Source organism: Podarcis filfolensis (assembly GCF_964270895.1).
Source record: "Podarcis filfolensis genome assembly, chromosome: 8".
Lineage (NCBI taxonomy): Eukaryota > Metazoa > Chordata > Lepidosauria > Squamata > Lacertidae > Podarcis > Podarcis filfolensis.
In genome coordinates this window covers 78,913,904-78,930,530 of record NC_139611.1, presented here as the reverse complement: position 1 = coordinate 78,930,530, position 16,627 = coordinate 78,913,904, and the positions used below count along the sequence as shown (strand labels likewise).

At 47.3% G+C, this 16,627-nt stretch overlaps 1 protein-coding gene across 2 annotated transcripts in view; it reads left to right on the top strand.

The window, feature by feature from the left end:
- The window catches only part of LOC310768664 (guanylate-binding protein 1-like), a 53,354-nt gene extending 38,508 nt beyond the window's left edge, over positions 1–14,846 (top strand). The window contains exons 1-11 of one of the 2 annotated variants that reach the window (XM_083627259.1): positions 2,575–2,946; positions 3,995–4,209; positions 5,215–5,342; positions 6,031–6,140; positions 6,721–6,920; positions 7,893–8,135; positions 9,734–10,017; positions 11,575–11,787; positions 12,215–12,317; positions 12,585–12,778; positions 13,940–14,846. In XM_083627259.1, coding sequence (XP_083483385.1) covers positions 4,014–4,209; positions 5,215–5,342; positions 6,031–6,140; positions 6,721–6,920; positions 7,893–8,135; positions 9,734–10,017; positions 11,575–11,787; positions 12,215–12,317; positions 12,585–12,778; positions 13,940–14,242 — 1,974 coding nt within the window. In that variant the 5' untranslated portion in view covers positions 2,575–2,946; positions 3,995–4,013 and the 3' untranslated portion in view covers positions 14,243–14,846. Of the gene's footprint in view, positions 1–2,574; positions 2,947–3,994; positions 4,210–5,214; positions 5,343–6,030; positions 6,141–6,720; positions 6,921–7,892; positions 8,136–9,733; positions 10,018–11,574; positions 11,788–12,214; positions 12,318–12,584; positions 12,779–13,939 lie in introns of those variants that run through there. The other variant, XM_083627260.1, reaches the window with a different exon arrangement.
- Positions 14,847–16,627: the final 1,781 nt, after the last annotated feature.

The following is a 16,627-nucleotide window of genomic DNA, read 5'->3' as shown; positions in this document are numbered from 1 at the left end:
TATTGTGTGTGTATTTGGGACTGTTTGGGTGAAGTCAGGACCCACCGCAGGTAGCAAACTATCTCCTTCCCCCTCATTTCCCAGCCCCAAAATGCCAGGGGTTTAGGTCAAGCAATGGAGCTATGGATGTGTGGAGTTTAGCATAGGCACAAATTCCTAGGGGCCGAGGTCCATTTGCCCACCCCCCTTAAAATATTTGAGGGGTCCAGCTCCCCCCCAACAAAAGTTTAAATGGTGTGTGAGCACCATACCATGTGATCGATTATGTGGAACGGGGCTTACCTGGGCCCCCAATATTTTATTCAAGTTGGCACCCCTGTAGTGTAGTAACTACAAAGTGGGCCGTATGCTGTGGCAGATTGGGGTTATAGGGACACCCAGTGTGTTTCCCTCTGTGCTGACAGCAGCTGTCCGAGGTGTATCACTTCCCACTTGCTGCTGTGGACTTGCATTTGTCAATTTACCTCTCATTCACTTTGGAGAGGTCCTTTCTCAGCTCTTCATGCGCTCTCTCTCTCTCTCTCTCTTAAGGACCCTGAGCTATTTAGTGTCGTTAGGAACCTGGCCCGCCCCTCCGCCCACACACCCATTCCTTAATTCTTTCTCAAGCTCTGGGAGGAAGACCTTTCATTGCCTACAGACAGCCACCCAATCTTAAACAACTCCTCACCCACAATAATACAACAACCAGACTTAACATGGACACTGGTACCAGAGCCTGCAATAAACCCAGATGCCAACTTTGCTGTCACATACACCCGGACAACACCATTACTGGCCCCAACAACATCAAACATACCATCTCAGGACTATTTAATTGCTCATCTTCTAACACTGTGTATGCTATCAAATACCAATAGTGCTCTTCAGCTCTCTATATTGGATAAATAGGCCAAACCCTACGCCAGAGGATAAATGGGACCTAAATCTGATACAGTGGTACCTCAGGTTACAGACGCTTTAGGTTACAGACACCACTAACCCAGAAATAGTACCTCGGGTTAAGAACTTTGCTTCAGGATGAGAACAGAAATTGAACAGTGGCGGCACAGCGGCAGCGGGAGGCCCCATTAGCTAAAATGGTGCTTCAGGTTAAGAGCAGTTTCAGGTTAAGAACGGACCTCCAGAACGAATTAAGTTCTTAACCCGAGGTACCACTGTATCAGGAATCACAAGACAGAGAAACCAGTAGGAGAACACTTCAATCTCCGAGGACATTCTATACAAGATCTCAAAGTAGCTGTCTTATTACAAAAGAATTTCAAAAAGAGACTGGAAAGATAAGTTGCTGAATTGCGACGCAGGTGGCGCTGTGGGTTAAACCACAGAGCCTAGGACAGGGGTCAGCAACCTGCGGCTCCGGAGCCGCATGTGGCTCTTTTACACCTTTGCAGCTGCTCTGGGGTGGATACTAGCGAGGGGAGGAGGCACATTGTGTGCCCCGACACTCCCCACTGTTTTAAATGTCGCAATGGTTTTGAGGCTCCCAGTTTTTTTTTCTTCGGTCCAAGCGGCTCTTTTTGTCTTAAAGGTTGTAGACCCCTGGCCTAGGACTTGCCGATCAGAAGGTCGCCGGTTTGAATCCCCGCGACGGTGTGAGCTCCCGTTGCTCGGTCCCAGCTCCTGACAACCTAGCAGTTCGAAAGCACATCAAAGTGCAAGTAGATAAATAGGTACCACTCCAGCGGGAAGGTCAACGGTGTTTCCGTGCGCTGCTCTGGTTCACCAGAAGCGGCTTAGTCATGCTGGCCATATGACCCGGAAGCTGTACGCCGGCTCCCTCGACTAATAAAGCAAGATGAGTGCCGCAACCCCAGAGTCTCCCACGACTGGACCTAATGGTCAGGGGTTCCTTCACCTTCACCAAACTCAAAACCATGGAGATACCTGGTATGAATAGAGACATTGGATTTTTATCTCATTATACATGATGTTATGTACTGAGTTGAATAGGATCCAAACTGCAGCAGTCTGATTGGTCCTAGAACAATAGGATCCAAAAGGCAGCAGTCTGATTGGTCCTAGAACAATGCAGCAGTATGATTGGTTGGCAGGAACCACCCAATCATGCTCCAGATAGAAGTGAATCCACAACCTGATTGGCTTACAGTAGAATTCCGGAATTAGCCAATCATGTGCAGCCCATTGTGTAAATAATGTATATAAAGCAGATGCTTTGAGGGGACATTCATTCATTCCTCCTCACCACTATGAGCTGAATAAAGAGCATGAAATCACTTTGCGACTCTGAGTATATTTCACATGATAAAGCTATTTTTAGCCATCTCAACCCTTGCTTTTTCCTGTAAGACCAATTGCAGTCGTTAACCACACCTATCAGGCAATCACCCATTCCCACCACCCTTCTGAGTAATACCCCTCCCCACCCTCTCACTATATATAAGGGTCTGGTGACTTCTGTTTCAGTGTAACTGAAGAAGTGTGCATGCACACGAAAGCTCATGCCAATAACAAACTTAGCCGATCTCTACGGTGCTACTGGAAGGATTCCGCCCCGCCCCACCCCAATTGCTTAATTCCACCTGCCTTTCTGTTTGCTCGTTTCCCAGAATCGCGCGCCTTTCAGAGAAAGAGGTGCGGAGCCCGGGCACTTTCGCTTTCGGTCCTCGCATATCTTGAAGCCTCGCCAGGGCAATAAAGGAGGCTGATTGGTCGCGACGAACTCCCAGCTGGGGCGCTGCAAGAGCTTTGGAGCCACAAAAGCGTCTTGCAATTCCCGAGTTCTTGCTCTTACCCCGAAGGCGAGGCTTGAGCTTCTCCTGCCGTCCCCTCCCGCCGTCTCCGCTGGGAACTCCGAGCAAGGCTCTCTCCCTCTTCCTGCCGGCCTGCCAGCTCGTCTGCAAGAGAGAACCCGCAACAATCGAGTCCGGTCAAGACCCATCCTCCCGAGGGCCGTCCCTGCAAAAAAGAAAACAACACCAAAAAGTAAGAAACGGCAGCTTCGCGATGTCGCTGTTGTTGTTAACCCCTAGCGCTCCTTTCTTTTTACAAGGTAAACACGGCGCGGGAATCTTAGCCAGGAGCAAAAGCAGCCGAGGGAGTGTAGGAGCCAAATCGGAGGGGCCGAGGGGTTTTTGCTCCCCCAATAAAATATTTGAGCCCCCACCCCAAGTTGAAGGGTATTGTCATTCAAATGGGGTGTGTGCACCGTGTCATGTGATCGATTATGCGGGGTGGGGCTTACCTGGGCCTCCCCAATATTCAAGTTTTGACACACCTGCAAGGAAGGGAATCGTAGCAGCGGGGAGGTGGCTGGCAAGGAAAGGGTTAACCAAACATGCAAGTTCCGTGCCGCGCCCTCCCCCCCCCCCCCCCGCACTGACCTTTCCAGTGGAGAGTTTTGCTTTCGTGCCTGCAGCGTGCAGCTAGAACTTTTGCTTCAACTTTTGCCGATAGTATAAATAATACGTGGCTCTTGCAACAGAGGCACGGGAGGGGTAGGAATTAAAATGTTGGCACACCAGAATGTATTCTTAAATGGGGGGGGGGGCAGTTCTGCCGGCTTCACATCAGTTCCGATAAAATGAAAGCCATAGGTGTGGTGCTGGGGGGGGAATGGTGACAGCATGGACAAAGTCTATTTCCAGGTGTGCATGAAAGAAAAATGACAGCATCTAGGACAGATGTAGACTTGTCACAACTATCCTGAGAATGTCGAACTGGGTAACTTTCAGGTGCCAGAAGATATCTGGGATCCCAGTGAGGTGAAGCTGAATCGTGATTTGTGCCCTTCTTGAACTCTTTTTCCAGTCAGGTTTCACTCATTCACTCGCTCACAGGCAGAGAGAGACACTTGAATTGAATTGGACTACAATTCCCATCATCCCTAGCTAGCAGGACCAGTGGTCAGGGATGATGGGAACTGTAGTCCCAAAACAGCTGGAGACCCAAGTTTGGGAAACACGGACTCACTAATAGGCAGACACACACTTGAGTTTCCACTATGTTGTGAGCTCCTGTTTTCCTTTTGCAGACCCATCATCTTTTCCACGATGGCCCCAGGGCAGGTCCACATGGAGGCTCCTGTTTGCCTAATTGAGAACATGCCAGATGGGAAGCTTGTGGTGAACCGGGAGGCTGCAGAGGTGCTTGCCAGGATCCGCCAGCCGGTGGTGGTGGTGGCCATTGCGGGGTTGTACCGCACTGGCAAGTCCTACCTCATGAACAGGCTTGCCGGCAAGAGAAAAGGTGATTGGCTTCATGAATATTTCCTGTTACTCAAGGGAAGGGCTGGAGTCTAGTAGCCGTATGAGGAGCAAGGCAGTGGAGTCTGGTGTGTCTGGAACAGGGTATCAGAGCCCCTGGGTTTTCTGCCTAGCCTGGGGAGAAGCATGGAGGAAGAGGAGTAAATTAATATTTATATAGAACCAGAGGGGAGATAGGACTTTGAGTCAGGGGTCCCCACTCAGCAGTATTCACAGGAGGCTCCACAAATATGGCAGGTTATTTTTTATTATATATATATATATATATATATACCCCACGTTTCCTCCAAGGAGCTCCAGGTGGTATTCAGTTTTCCCCAGATACAGTTTAGGCTCACAGAAACCCTGTAAGATAGGTTCGGCTGAGAGACAGCAACTAGGGTAGGCAACCTAAGGCCTACGGCCCAATCTCCTTCTCAGTCTGGCCTGCGGACAGTCCGGAAATCAGCGTGTTTTTACACGAGTAGAATGTGTCCTTTTATTTAAAATGCATCTCTGGGTTATTTGTGGGACATAGGAATTCGTTCATTTCCCCCCCTTAAAAATATAGTCTGGCCCACCACATGGTCTGAGGGACGGTGGACTGGCCCACAGCTAAAAAAGGTTGCTGACCCCTGAACTAGCCCAATGTCTCCCCGTGTGGATTCCAACTCTGTTCTTCCGCATCCTAGCCCCAAGTTTAATGTGCTCGACACTTTACAGCTTACATAGGTTCTTCTTTGTTTTGTGCACAAGTTTACTTTCACTGCTTGCTGAGCTACTATTCCCAGCACCCAAGCAAACTACAGTTCCCATTATTCTTGTGGTGTGTGTGTGTGTGTGTGTGTGTGTGTGTGTGTGTGTGTGTGTGGAACTCATGTGCTTTAAAGCTATGATGGGGATGTGACAAATGTTTCATTGAGTTCAGTGGGGTTTCCCAGTGACCTGCGCCTTAAGCCTTGGCACCTGTTGTTTTTTGTCTCTGAATCATTGCCCGCTCTTTCCTCAGGTTTCCGTTTGGGTGCCACAGTGCAGGGGCTCACGAAGGGCATCTGGATGTGGTGCCTCCCTCACCCCCACAGGCCTGACCTCACACTGCTGTTGCTGGACACAGAAGGGTTGGGTGATGTGCAGAAGGTGAGCTGGGGGAGATGGCAGCTGGCATGACAGCGGAAGACTAGCCCTTTCAAAAGAGCCTTGTGACAAAATATGCTGACCTGGTGTTAAGAATACCACAACACACACAGTAACTAGCTGTAAAGTAACATAACATTATATATAATTGTCATATCAAAAAATTGCAAAGCACAGTTCCTGGTGGCAATAACATATCATGTTACTATTAACCTTCTATATGTTTTTATTGTCATAACATCTAAGGATAGTCAAGTCCAAAGATTGTCAAGTCCAACGATTACAACATACAGTTCCTGTGGGAAACAACACACTGATATCTTCCTTCTGGATTGTCCTATGTCTTCAGAGTGTAACAAACTTAGTAACAATAAGGCAGCTGATGAAAGACCAGTTCTCAGGATACACCCTTGTTTCGCCCATTGGGCTTCTTCAGTGACAAGGTTTCCAGGAGTTTTTCCAGGTTTTTTTCAGCCGAAATAGTCCATAGGAATGCAGAAGTTGCCAGTCAGAGGTGTTTGTGTTGTGGTATTCTGAACATGATTTATGTAATGAGGCAATTGTGCTGTGTGTTGACCTGGTATTAATGGCAATGGCGTCTACCAGAGAGGTGCCAGAACTGAGTTCCGGTGAGTTCTGGCTGAACCCCCCCCCCCCCCCGGTGGTAACTGATATTATATTTCTGTTTCAGGGAAACACACAGAATGACTCGTGGATCTTTGCCCTGGCCATTCTGCTCAGCAGCACCCTGGTGTACAACAGCATAGGCACCATTGATCAAAATGCGCTGGAGAACCTGCAGTATCCTTTTGGGGCATCAGAAATCCCAGCTGGCCTTGCACGCTTGGCCTGGGGGAACTAGGAGGAGGCAGTTGTAGGTTGTCCCCCTAGGGGTTTCACTCCATGGGAGGGGGTGCAGGCAGGAACTCCAGAAGGCATGAAATCAGGAATTGGCCTTAAGGTGTAAAAATGAGAGATGCCAGCCCCTTGCCACAAAACCCTGCCGTAATTACAATTGCAATACAGTCGTATCTTGGTTGCCGAATGCCTTGGAACTCATGCTTTTCGGTTCCCGGACGATCGAAAACCGGAAGTGAATGTTCCGATTTTCAGAAGCCAAACGTCCGGCACGGCTTCCGATTGGCTGCAGGAGCTTCCTGCAGCCAATCAGAAGCTGCACTTTGGTTTCTGAACGTTTTGGAAGTTGAACAGTCTTCCAGAACGGATTCCGTTTGACTTCCAAGGTACGACTATATGTGGTCTTTCTGTAGTGTAAATCTCTCTGCTCAAAAGCTGTATCATCATTTCTGGCCAGCCCACAACTGCAGGTTCAAACAGGCCCCAAACCAGCCCTGGAATTGTTTTCCTTAGCACTCCCCAGCTACGTCACTGAGCTGACAAAAAGGATTAAAGCCAAAGCTTCCTCCGGGGAAGATGAAGAGGAGGAGAACTCTGCTGAATTTGTCCGTTTCTTCCCAGACTTCATCTGGGCAGTGCGGGATTTCACACTACAGCTGGAGATAGATGGACACCCTGTAACTGAGGACGGGTACCTGGAGAATGCCTTGAGACTGCAGACAGGTACAGTAACCGCAAGGGGGGAAATGCAGTGTCTGAGATGGAGAGAGGACACCGTTAGTTGAGAGGTGCACAAATGATCTAAGTCAAAAAGGCCTAATATTCAGGTGGGTGAATGTATCCAGTCACATAGCCACTGAGGGCTAAAGAGGTTGAACTGATTTCCCCTGTGCTACATGGAGCAAGACACAGAGATATATCACACCGGTTCCTGAGGCACCTGTCTCTGGCTGCAGACTGCATTACTAATAACTCTTCATGCCAATCCTCAATTGTGCTCCCAGGGAGGTTTACAAATGCCCTACAACAATTACAATGTTGATACCCAAACTGTAAAAGCTAAAAGCCACAAAATTGTGAAAAACCTCATAACACCAAGCTAAGTTGCTTGTACAGTTGGACTGGGCTCCCTGAAACTCCTATGACATGGGAGTCTTACCTGCTAATCTCAAATATACACATGCGAGCTGTAAGTGCACTGTGAAGAGGGAAATATATACAGTGGTACCTCGTGTTACAGACGCTTCAGGTTACAGACGCTTCAGGTTACAGACTCTGCTAACCCAGAAATAGTACCTCGGGTTAAGAACTTTGCTTCAGGATGAGAACAGAAATTGCACCGTGGCGGCACAGCAGCAGCAGCAGCAGTGGGAGGCCCCATTAGCTAAAGTGGTGCTTCAGCTTAAGAACAGTTTCAGGTTAAGAACGGACCTCCAGAACGAATTAAGTACTTAACCCGAGGTACCACTGTACTCAGAGTAAGGCCATAACATTGCAGTGCTGAAAGAGAGAGCAATATCCTAACTCAGTTTACAGCAAGCCTTGGGACCTCAGGTGTCAGTTGAGTTGGCATGGAGACTTGAATGTTTACAGGTAACCAGGTGAGTTTGCTCCACCAGGGAGATGGTTGGCACATTTTCTGTGGAATTTGGAGATAGTAACCGATTGTCTTGTGTACTCACACTTCTCCCCCAGGTAATAGTGAGCAAATCCAGAGGTGCAACATGCCCAGGTCGTGCATCCGCAGATTCTTTCCTTCGCGGAAATGTTTCACCTTTGACCGCCCAGCTAGCAGGAAAAAGTTGTCCCGGCTGGAGGAACTGGAAGAAGAGGATTTGGAGGAAGATTTCTTGGAGCCGGTGGCTCGTTTCTGCCAACACATCTGGGAGACATCGCGACCCAAGACAGTTCCAGGAGGCCAAGTTGTGACAGGGAGAAGTAGGGAACATTTTTGAAAGATTGTAGGCTGGGGTTGGTGGGTAGAGAACCATTCTGATTCGAGTAATTAGTTTTACCCAGTGCCGTTCTAATAATACTAATAACTGGTCTCAGTCTGGGAACCCCATGGATGGGGGGCTTTTCCCTCCAGAGCAGTTTGGGGGTGTAGGAAGCTGTCAGCTTGAGGTGAATGGTGTTACTCAGCTACCAGCCAAGAAGGGATCAGGTGACATCAGAAACAAATAGTGACCCACCTGACTGTATAAAATGCTTTAGTTTGTCCTTGCTCTGCAGTTTGACGATTTCTTTGTTCACGTGCAGGCTGAATTGCATGTAAGCTGCTCACTTGATTGCCTGCTGAACATCATTTAGCTAGAATTTATTTTGAAAACTATATACACAGAATAAAATACAGTAACGATTCTGTGATGAAACCCAAATTCTACTTTCAGAGAAATTTGGTTGCGTCATTTGTGCAGAAAGCAACATTGTTTTAAACGCATACATCATTTATTATGCTTCTGCAGCAAGCAATGACTTGAACCCATGACATTTGGCTACTAAAAATCCTGTTCACCCCCTCCCCCTTTTATTTATTGAGAATTAATAGACCGAAACACTTCCATGCCTATTTCTGCAGAGTTAATTCCCCATGGTGCCGCTAATATAGGGGCTTTGTTCTTTGTTTTGTTGATGTTTTATTTCTTGTATTCAATAAAATATTGGTTCTGAGCTGGGTTCTGAGCCCAGTTGTACTGTTTCGTACTTATCACAGTGTGGCCCCACAGCTGCAGGATACACACTGTGCTGACAATGAGTTATGGATTGGGCTGCTTCCAGTTTTGGCAAGAACCAGAAGTATGGAAGGCAATAATACATATGTAGCATAGAGGTAAAGGTAAAGGGACCCCTGACCATTAGGTCCAGTCTTGACCGACTTTGGGGTTGCGGCGCTCATCTTGCTTTAATGGCCCAAGGGGGCTGGCGTACAGCTTCCGGGTCATGTGGCCAGCATGACTAAGCTGCTTCTGGCGAACCAGAGCAGCACACGGAAACGCTGTTTACGTTCCCGCCAGAGTGGTACCTATTTATCTACTTGCACTTTGACGTGCTTTCGAACTGCTAGGTTGGCAGGAGCAGGGATCGAGCAATGGGAGCTCACCCCATCGTGGGGATTTGAACCGCCGACCTTCTGATCTGCAAGTTCTGGGATCTGTGGTTTAACCCACAGCACCGTCCTGTAGCATAGAGAGGTAATAATAATTAGGAATGTGATGTGGGTGCAGGGCAGAGAATAGTAATCTCTGCTTTTTAAGCATTCCCAAGTGCTTCCTTCATATTTCAGGTTATTTTCTACAGGCATGAGGGCTACAACATTACTTTTAAAAACATGTCTTCTCTGTCTCTTGTTTTGTGCAGAATATCTATTTCTTTTCTTTTATGAGAACAGTGGATGATGTGTCCACAGTTATAGTACAAACGTTTGAAAGATGTTTGACTCGGGATACATTTCCTTGGCGTACAAAAGTTAAGCGGGATGGGCATCCCTGTTCTGCCATTTCTGATTTGGTGACTTGGCCCAACTCTTCCCTCTTCAGTGCTTCAGAACCTGGTGAAGACCTACGTCAATGCTATCAACAGCGGGGATTTGCCCTGCTTGGAGAATGCCGTGCTGGCCCTGGCAGAGATCGAGAACGCAGCAGCCGTGTGTGATGCCATTTCCTGTTACGAAGAGCGGATGGGGCAGCGGTTGAACCTGCCCACAGGCTCCGTCAATGAGCTGCTGGCGGTGCACGCCGAGTGTGAGAGGGAAGCCACTGGCATCTTCATGGCCCGTGCCTTTGGCGATGAGTTGGTAAAAAAATCACAAGAGAAGCTTGAGGTAAATCTGTTCTCTTTTTTAAAAAAAACACACCTCTGCCAGCGTGGCATATCAGGGAGTCTCCTCTGCCTGAAGTTGTGTTGAACTGCTGCCAGTCAGTGCAGAAAGCATCATAGAATTGTACAGTTGGAAGGGGCCACGAGGGTCCTTTAGTCCAACCTCTGCAATACAGGAATATTTTTACCCAACATGGGGCTCAACGTGGTTGCTCAACATGAGACAGGATTAAGAGTCTGATGCTCTACTGGCTGAGCTGCCCCAAGGATAGACAATACTGGTCTGACTCTGTACAAGGGAGCTTCCTGTGTTCCTACATAAATGTTAATTGGCTGAAGGAAACATTTAGAAGAAAATAAGATCTGGAAAAAATAAATAAAACTTAGCAGAATACAGTGGTACCTCAGGTTACAGATGCTTCAGGTTACAGATGCTTCAGGTTACAGACTCCGCTAACCCAAAAATAGTATCTCGGGTTAAGGACTTTGCTTCAGGATGAGAACAGAAATTGTGCGGTGGCAGCAGGAGGCCCCATTAGCTAAAGTGGTACCTCAGGTTAAGAACAATTTCAGGTTAAGAACGGACCTCCAGAACGAATTAAGTTCTTAACCTGAGGTACCACTGTAAACACTTACCTAGCTTAGCTCTGAGCATCACAGCTAGGAGGGTCTTCCAAAACTCGCACGGTTTTCTAAAAATCTCACTTCAGAATGGAGACAGCCTCTTGTTATCCAAAGGCAAAAAGGAACATAGAAAGGTGGCATAAAGCAGGCCGGTGTAAGTTAAGCTGGTGTAAAGTTATACACCAAACTCCATTCAGCCATTGAGCTACTGCTTGCCTAGCAATCCTAAGCCTGGCAGAGGGAGAACAAACCTTTAAAATAAGTGTTTGAACTGCACCATCCCCTTGGCCGTCTGAGTTTTCATTGGGTTTCTAGGTCACATGACTGAGCAGAATAGGCTTAGGACCCCCCTCCCGGTCCTGCCCCCACCATGCCCCTTAAATGCCCCCTTTTCAGGCTTTAGGCCAGCTCAAGATGTGAGTCATGGCTGAACCAGGATCTGGGGGAAACTCTAGTGTATCCCCGACTGAACCGAGAATGAGGGAGCTAAGCCAGCATAGCCTGCTTGTGCGGGGAACTTCCTGGCTCAGCCAGAGATCCGCTGGATCTTAGCCCGTTCATCGTGGAGCATCTTGCTGCAGGATTGCTCGCTTAGTTACCTGTGAAAGACACATTCTCCAGATGAAATGGAAGACAAACACATATCCCAGAACTGGTAGGATTGCAATTTGATTGGGTACGCACTTAGTTTTTAACTTTAGGAAGGGTGGAGCCAGACAATTTAAACTGGCCTACATTTTAGAAATGCAGCCGTTATAGATCATTGATGTTGTAGCTAGCTCCCACGATTTTTGGTGGGAGTGGGGACAGCTAAGTCAATTGAAATTTGTACTGTAGTTTTGATGTGGCCTTGTTAGTAAGTCTTTCTACTGAAGAGGAAAAGCTTTTTCATCATTATTAACAGATCATCTTTCTGCCAATTTTCTGTCTCTCGTAGCAAGAGCTGAAGCAGAAAAAGGAAGAGTTCTGCAGGAAGAATGAGCAGGCGTCTTTTGACCGCTGCTTTGCCGTGCTGACAGATCTTTCCCAGGAGCTAGAAGATGAGCTCCGGATGGGAATTTACTCTGTGCCTGGTGGCTACCAGCGTTATCTGGAGAAACGGGACGAAATAGAGAAGAAATACCACTTGGTACCTGAGAAAGGAATTCAGGTAGGGCAGGAAGCCAGCATTTCTGTGATAGCCAAAGAATGAGCATTCTTATACTGACTGAGGACAGATCCAAACTTTAGACCTGGAGTGCAATACTGTGAATATTTTCTTGGGAGTAAGCCCCACTGAATTCAGTAGGGCTTGATTCAAAGTGAATTAGTTTGTTCGTCTATTTACCAAACTGAATAAACTCTGTTCAATGAAAAATATATTAAATTGGTTTACATAAAATAGTTTAAAAGACCTTTGACTTGTAGGCTATGTGAGAGGGATTAGGGACCACTATTATCAATTTCTCAGCGCCTCATTAAGGTACAATTATTAATTTACTATACACCAATTTTTGCCCTTAATCACAATATATAATCTCGTCTGTCCCCCCATTATACTGTAAAATGAATAACTTTTGCTCTCAATGTGTTATCAGGCAGACAAAGCTCTTGAAGAATTCCTGAAATCCAAGCAGACGGTGGCAAACTCTCTCCTTCAGATGGACCACGCCCTGACCGACAAAGAGAAGGAAATTGAAGGTGCATATCTAAGGCAATGAGTATATGTTATAAATTATATGTATTAGAAAGTAAACGTCCTGGCCTTCTCTGGCTGGGCTCTGAGTTCCCAGGGAAGGGTTACAGTTGTGGTACCGTTTTGCAGAATGGCATAGCGACAGATGTAGTATTCTCATCTTCAGGCAAGGAGAGAACATTGAACAGAACACAGGGTGAAGGGGAGATGGCGGCAGGGGATGGCAGCCCCCTCAGTATTCATGTTGTCTCTTTTCCTTCGCTGGCCCCCAGCCCAGCGCGCTCAGGCCGAAGCAGCCCAGCTGCAGCAGAAGCTGTTGGAGCAGGAGCAGGCCAGACTGAAGCAAATGATGGAGGATGAGAAGCGAAGCCACGATGAACAGCTCTGGCTGTTGAAGGAGAAGATGGAGAAAGAGAAGAAGTTGATGGAAGAGGAAACAGAAAAGATGATACGGCATAAACTCAAGGTAAAGAGAGCTGAGTCAGATGCAGCCGTCCCCCTGGAAGATTCAATATTCAGGCCAGGTCTGTGGTCCTCCAGATGTGGCTGGAGCCAACTCTCATCTTTCCCAGTCAGTATGGCCAGTGCTCATGGACCAGAAAAATCTGGAGGGTCCCATTTCCCCTGCTCCTGCTTTCTCCTTAGGATGATGCTTAGAAGCAGAACTCTTCCTCCATTCAAGCCCAAATCTAGTTCACAGACAGCCTCCTTTACCCTTCTGAATGTCTCAGCATAAACCATATATTCCCGGATATATCATCACCCTCTTTATACAGGCCACATAACCCTATGTCTTTCAAGCAAAATCAAGAACAAATTATTTAATGCTTTAAAGGTGATTGCCGTCACCTTGATTTGTGCCTGGAAAATCCCTAACTTAGGGAATCTGCTTTAAAATGGGCATAATATGCTCTTGCAGGCAAGCAGCCACTGATGGATGGTGCAGAATGAGGCAAGAAAGCTGCACTGTCTGGGAGCTTTTCAGTGACTCACTGTGGCTTGGTAAAACCTAGGTTCCATATATTCGATAGACGTTAGCTGGTGTTTCTACAGTACTTGTCCTGAGTCTTCAAACAACTTCTTATACAGTTCCTTTGTTCTCCTTTCAACAACCCCTTGAGGTGGGTCAGGATCTAATTTTGCCCATACAGATGGTATAGTCAGATGGAATAGTCAGCATGGTACCCTCCAAATGTTAGCGGCCTCCAGCTCCCATCTGCCTCAGCCAGTGGTCATGGATGATGGGAGTCCATTCATATTTGTAGCTCTTACCTGTGAAGGTATGGGTCCAGCTGGGATTGGCTTGCCTGAGGACACAGAGCAGGATTAAGCTGAATTTTGTGTGTTGCGCATAGCCAAGCTCCTGTTGCTCTTAACCACGTCAGATTTTGCACAAATCCCTATATGCTCAAAATAAAAAAGCAGGTCTAGTTTGGAGACAGTTGGTTTTATGGGAGGCCATTTGGCAACACAGTGCAGTGGGGAAATGCATTGGTTGGCAACGAAAACACAACTGTCACACAAAGTGGTCCAGGTCTGGCCTGATCCCATCCCTGTTCATAGATGCTGCCCCATTTCTTATCCATCCATCAACTAAACTGTCTCTGTGTGCTTTTCAACTTCCCAGGAACAAGAGGAACTGCTGAGGGAAGGATTTCAACAGAGGGCCAGTGAGATGGAAGATGAAATCCAACGTCTCAAAGAAGAAAGTAATAACTCCAAGGTGGCCCTTGTTCTGTCTGCTATAGAAAAAGTTGTGTCAGCTGTATCACCTTTAGCAACACAGGTTATGCAGTACAGGATGCAGAGTAACATGCTTTCCAGTGCTCTAAATCCACAAAGGAGTGAAAGTGCACCACAGAGTGTAAAAAGCACACCAAGGAGTAAAAACCCACCCAAGAATGTAAGGAGCACACCAAAGAAAAAGTAGTTCCAGCATGGGAATAAATGGGGCTAGTTGTTCTTAGTTTTCTGCTGACTTCCCTATCTTATCACCTCATCCATACCTTCATTGCAGTGTTATGTACAGATCAGTGTTTGAAATTCGCCAAGCGCATTTTGCACCCGGTTACTGGCCACTTTGGGACCAGGTGAAGGTGGATGCCTGGGGATCCTTAGCTCTTGCCTGTTTTAAACATCCTGTAGAATTCTCTGTAATATTTTATCTGCACAAATTTCAGGAACCAAAAAGTTGTATTGAAAAATATGACTTTTGAGCTGCCTGGCCCCAAAATGGCAACCAGACATTCTGTTTTTGGCGACTGTAACCTGTTAGTATTTCCCGCCCCCGATGCTGCAGATGAGATTGGTGTAAATCACATGCCTGTCTGGGAAGAGCGGGGGAGCAGAAGACGGCCTTATCTCTTCCGCTGTATGTACTGTTTTAAGGAGCCATTTGGTGCCTAGCTTATATATCTGAGTTTCTAACTGGCTAGAGAACTAAGTGAATAGTTGTGTCCAACTTGTTTTCTTATATGCTATTTCTTTTCAGGCATGCAAAGCCGTATAGAAAATAAATAAATAAAATAAATAGCCTGGTCTCTGCCTATAGCCTTATGATTTTATGCCTCTTCCAGCAAATCTTGCAGCCAAGCTAGTGCCAAACACATTGCTCTGCTTTCCTTTGGACCACATCAGTGAGGCTGAGAAGCAGGGTCTTGTCGGCTGGGCAGCCCAGGACCTCCATGCACACTGCCCAGGGTTGCATCATGGAGAGATCACTTCAGTGCTGCTAATGCAGCAAAAACAACATGGGAGGCAGAAGTTTAAAAGTTAACGGTCTCTGCAGCCACAACCGGTGCTGTGATTTTCCAGCGGGTTGGCTTCACCCCCAGAGGTGCACTCCATTGTCTCTTGAGACGGACAGATGCCAACAAATGGCACATGCAGGGGAAATACCAGAGGACAGGCATGAAATCTGGGCAAAAGCGGGGAATTAGGCAAAACCACAGAGTACTAAAAAAAGCCTGGCTGTCACTCACTGTTTGCTGTTCAGGGATTAATGGGAAGTTTTTTCACTGTATGAAATGTGAAACTTGATCGCTGATAATCAGGCATTTGAGACTGTACAAGTAGATGACTGGCCCAGCCCTGTCAATAGGCAGAGTGACACAGGTGCCTCAGTAGGCGGGTGGTGAGGAGAAAAAGGGAAAACAGCAGCAGTGGTGGACCTTGGGCTCTCAAATTCCAGCAGAGCCAAAATTTGGTTCCCGCTGCGTCTTGGATTCCATTCTAAATAATAGTTGTGGTGTCCTCTGCAGTGCTTCCAAAGCGCTGCACCCAGTGCGACTGAACTGGTCGTGCTCTCCTAAATGTGCCTCTGGCAGCAGCCTTCCCAGCCATTCCAATGGAGGTCCCCCTGCCGCCACCAGTTCCTCTTTTAGGACGGCAGAAATTAATGTGTCCCTCAGTCTGCCCTGAGACTTGCAAGCCTCCCTGCTGCCTTCATGTGTGGAGGAGGATGCTTCCCTGTTACCAGCGTTGAAATAATAGTCAGCTGCCATTCCAGTCAGTTACTGTATGTGGACTGTGCCTCAGGTAGCAAAATATATTGGGTCAGCCCTGGGAGCAGCCGGTTCATTAGACTTCTAGCCTTCCATTTTGCTTTATCCTGTGTCAAAAGATACTTTTCCTCTCCCAACTGTTCTATTTCCTCAGTGTGGTGTGAGCTCCTCAAAAGCAATCCAAAGAATCTTGGGAAGTGTAGTATGCCCCCACAGAGCTGCAATTTCCAACACCTTTAACAAACTACAGTTCCCAGCATTTTTGGGGGGGAGGGGAGTTTTGTGACACCCCTAAATCAGCTGACAATAAATCATAAAGACGATGCTGTGTCTGTGAATAGTCAAAAACAGATTTTTACAGCTTTTGAACCACCATTCCTTCCTCAGTTTGGAGTTTTAAGCGCTAATGTGAAAATTAGTGCCCCAGAAGGGTGTGGACACTATTTTTCTTTTGCTTTCCCCTGTGTCAAAGTTATTTACCCTGCTCTCAGCAGTACTGTTTTTTCAGTGTGGTGTGGCCCTTCGAAAAGCACATTCCTCCCACTCCAAAGAGTTCTGGGGGCTGTAGTGCAGCCCTCACAGAGCTACAATCCCCAGCACCTTGAAGAAACTACAGTTCCCAGGATTTCCTTGGGGAGAAAGACCTGCTTTGAAAGTGCTTCGAAGGCATCGTGTGTAGCAGCCTGTATAATGCAAATAGGGCGAAGGAAGGTCTAGCTGGGAGAGGACCCGCCCCCCGCGAAATCCTAGAAGTTGCCACTGCCAGCCAGTGTAGGCAATACGGAACCAGATCGGTCTGACTCAGCACAAGG